Raw genomic sequence first — 3,142 nt, forward strand, 5'->3', positions numbered from 1 at the left:
GGCTCAGTTTCTCAGGTACTCTGTAGCTAAACGAGGCTCAGTTTTTGAGGTACTCTTTAGCTAAACAAGGCTCAATTTCTGAGGTACTCTTTAGCTAAACGAGGCTCAGTTTCTCAGGTACTCTTTAGCTAAACGAGGCTCAGTTTCTGAGGTACTCTTTAGCTAAACGAGGCTCAGTTTCTGAGGTACTCTTTAGCTAAACGAGGCTCAGTTTCTCAGGTACTCTTTAGCTAAACGAGGCGCAGTTTCTGAGGTACTCTTTAGCTAAACGAGGCTCAGTTTCTGAGGTACTCTTTAGCTAAATGAGGCTCAGTTTCTGAGGTACTCTTTAGCTAAACGAGGCTCAGTTTCTGAGGTACTCTTTAGCTAAACGAGGCTCAGTTTCTGAGGTACTCTTTAGCTAAACGAGGCTCAGTTTCTGAGGTACTCTTTAGCTAAACGAGGCTTAGTTTCTGAGGTACTCTTTAGCTAAACGAGGCTCAGTTTCTGAGGTACTCTTTAGCTAAATGAGGCTCAGTTTCTGAGGGACTTTTTAGGTAAACGAGGCTCAATTTCTGAGGTACTCTTTAGCTAAACGAGGCTCAGTTTTTGAGGTACTCTTTAGCTAAATGAGGCTCAGTTTCTCAGGTACTCTTTAGCTAAACGAGGCTCAGTTTCTCAGGTACTCTTTAGCTAAACGAGGCTCAGTTTCTGAGGTACTCTAGCTAAACGAAGCTCAGTTTCTGAGGTACTCTTTAGCTAAACGAGGCTCAGTTTCTGAGGTACTCTAGCTAAATGAGGCTCAGTTTCTGAGGTACTCTTTTGGCTAAACGAGGCTCAGTTTCTCAGGTACTCTTTAGCTAAACGAGGCTCAGTTTCTCAGGTAGTCTTTAGCTAAACGAAGCTCAGTTTCTGAGGTACTCTTTAGCTAAATGAGGCTCAGTTTCTGAGGTACTTTTTAGGTAAACGAGGCTCAGTTTCTGAGGTACTCTTTAACTAAATGAGGCTGCAGTTCTGAGGGACTCTTTAGCTGAACCAGCATCTGATTCTGAATGACTCTTCAGCTAGTCATGGCTTCATGTTTGTGGTTTTATGAGGGTAATGAGAGTGTAGGACTAAGTTAACGCTAACCTTCTCTTGATACGTCTCTCTGCAGAGTTGCTTGCCTTTGATTATGAGCGAGCTGCCGGCCTCTTCAGTGCTGATATTTTTTATGGTAATCGCTGGTATTCTGGTGAGTATAAACCTGCACAAAGAAGAAATTTTATAAAGAAATAACTTTGCTTCATTTGATTGTGGGATTGGACCCTTCAGGAATTAAGAGAATCAGTCTGGTTTAGAGTTTGAGTCAGACCCTGAAGTTTAGGGTCTAAAGCAGAATCAGGTTAAGGGTGTAATCAGGGTTGGGTGGTTTAGCCAGAGTGAGGTTTAAAGTTTGGGTTATAGACAGAGGATTTCTAGTGAAGTTCAGGAGGTTTAGTGATTAATTATTTATTTATTACTTATTTTTGATAAATTATTTAGAGATTAGTTATTAAATTAGAGACTGGTTTAAGGGCTCTTCAGATTGAACAATCATACTCTTTTGTCTCTTTTGTCTGACTATTTCTCTCTCTCTCTCTCTCTCTCTCTCTCTCTCTCTCTCTATCTATCTATCTCCATTGTCCATTGTCTGCAACTCTTTCTGTATCTCTTTGTCTGTTTGTCTCTCCATCTTTCGAACCATCTCCAGATCGTGGCTGTTGTATGCGCTGGTTTTATGTATCAGCAGCTGTCTCGCCCTGTCCTCGCTTCACCCCCGTACATCCCTCTTGCCCCGACTCCTTGTTCTCCCTCCTCCATCACCGTCTGCTCCACTATCCCTCCTTATTCCCCTCCATCCTATAGCACTTCAGCTGAACAAGTCTGACTGAACATATAGGCTCCTGCATACTCGTTAAATCATCCCGCTCTCTCTCTCTTTCTCTATATAACTCTCTGTTTTGGAATATTGCTGGTTATTGGGTGTTTAGTAGATTTCTCTCCACCATCTGTTAGTTCACTGTGTTCTACTTGACACTTTGGTCTATTTTCTCTTCTGGTTTTCACCTCTCTCTCTCTCTCTCTCTCTCTCTCTCTCTCTCTCTCTCACTCTCACTCTCTCCCTCTCTCCCTCTCTCCCTCTCTCCCTCTCTCCCTCTCTCCACCTCTCTGCTAGTTCCTGGTGTTGGTCTGCAGTGTTATGCTGTGCTTCAGCATAAAGAACCGTGTGTACTCTTCACCACCCTTCTACTACTGACCTACAAAAACTCAACGATGCAAAACACCATCCTTGTGTCCTCCACATAATATTATCATTTCCTCCACCCAAAGTGAAATCCTTCCCGCATCCACCCAGTCTTTTCCTACATCCCCCCACTTCACCTCCAGGCCTTCTCCTGCTTCCATCCAAACTTCTCCTTCTCCTTCTACCCACCCAGTGTCATCCAACCTTCTTCACATCCTCTGCCCTCCACCTAATCTTCTCACATCCTCCTCTTCTCCACCCAACATTCTTTCCTCTTCTCCCCCCCCCCCCTGCACTCACACCTTCACTTCTTCTCTTCCATCTATTATACCATTTTTCTAGATTTGTTTTCTCAAGTGGAGTCTTCAAGCAGACATTGAGGAACCACTAAAGAGGACTGTTGTGCCAAACACACATACACACACACATACACACACACACACACACACACTGAGTTGTTTGCATTGAGTTATATACCTTTGAATGATGCACAGGTAAATCCTGGATCTATATCAGTTATTCAAATGTTATTCCAAACTTTTTTAGCGCTTTTCTCCTGAGGACCAGACAAAATTCTACTCTGAGCCAAAATCTGTCTTGCATTCCTATGACTGTGGGGACATTTATTCCTCATAAAGATCTAAAATCTTTGCATATACATGAAATAAATGTTTATATACATTCCCAGTCATACCATACACACACACACACACTATATAGCATTTCCATTTCATCAATTTTCTTTGCCTTTTGTTACTATTGCACTGCTGAACATGTTTATTATTTAGACTCATGGCGTATTAATTTGTCTGAAGATAATTATTAATGTTACATTTTCCTTCTTAAAAAATGTATAAAAGTGTTTTCCTACATTAATAAACATTGGTGTGAACTTTT

At 41.9% G+C, this 3,142-nt stretch overlaps 1 protein-coding gene across 3 annotated transcripts in view; it reads left to right on the plus strand.

Moving 5' to 3' along the window:
- Positions 1 to 3,142, plus strand: part of zgc:65811 (uncharacterized protein LOC393524 homolog) — an 11,799-nt gene extending 8,657 nt beyond the window's left edge. For 2 of the 3 annotated variants that reach the window (XM_058404798.1, XM_058404800.1), the window contains 2 exons: positions 1,136 to 1,213; positions 1,712 to 2,170. In XM_058404798.1, the coding sequence (XP_058260781.1) occupies positions 1,136 to 1,213; positions 1,712 to 1,888 (255 nt within the window). In that variant the 3' untranslated portion in view covers positions 1,889 to 2,170. The other variant, XM_058404799.1, reaches the window with a different exon arrangement.

The sequence above is a fragment of the Hemibagrus wyckioides genome, linkage group LG12, assembly GCF_019097595.1.
Source record: "Hemibagrus wyckioides isolate EC202008001 linkage group LG12, SWU_Hwy_1.0, whole genome shotgun sequence".
Lineage (NCBI taxonomy): Eukaryota > Metazoa > Chordata > Actinopteri > Siluriformes > Bagridae > Hemibagrus > Hemibagrus wyckioides.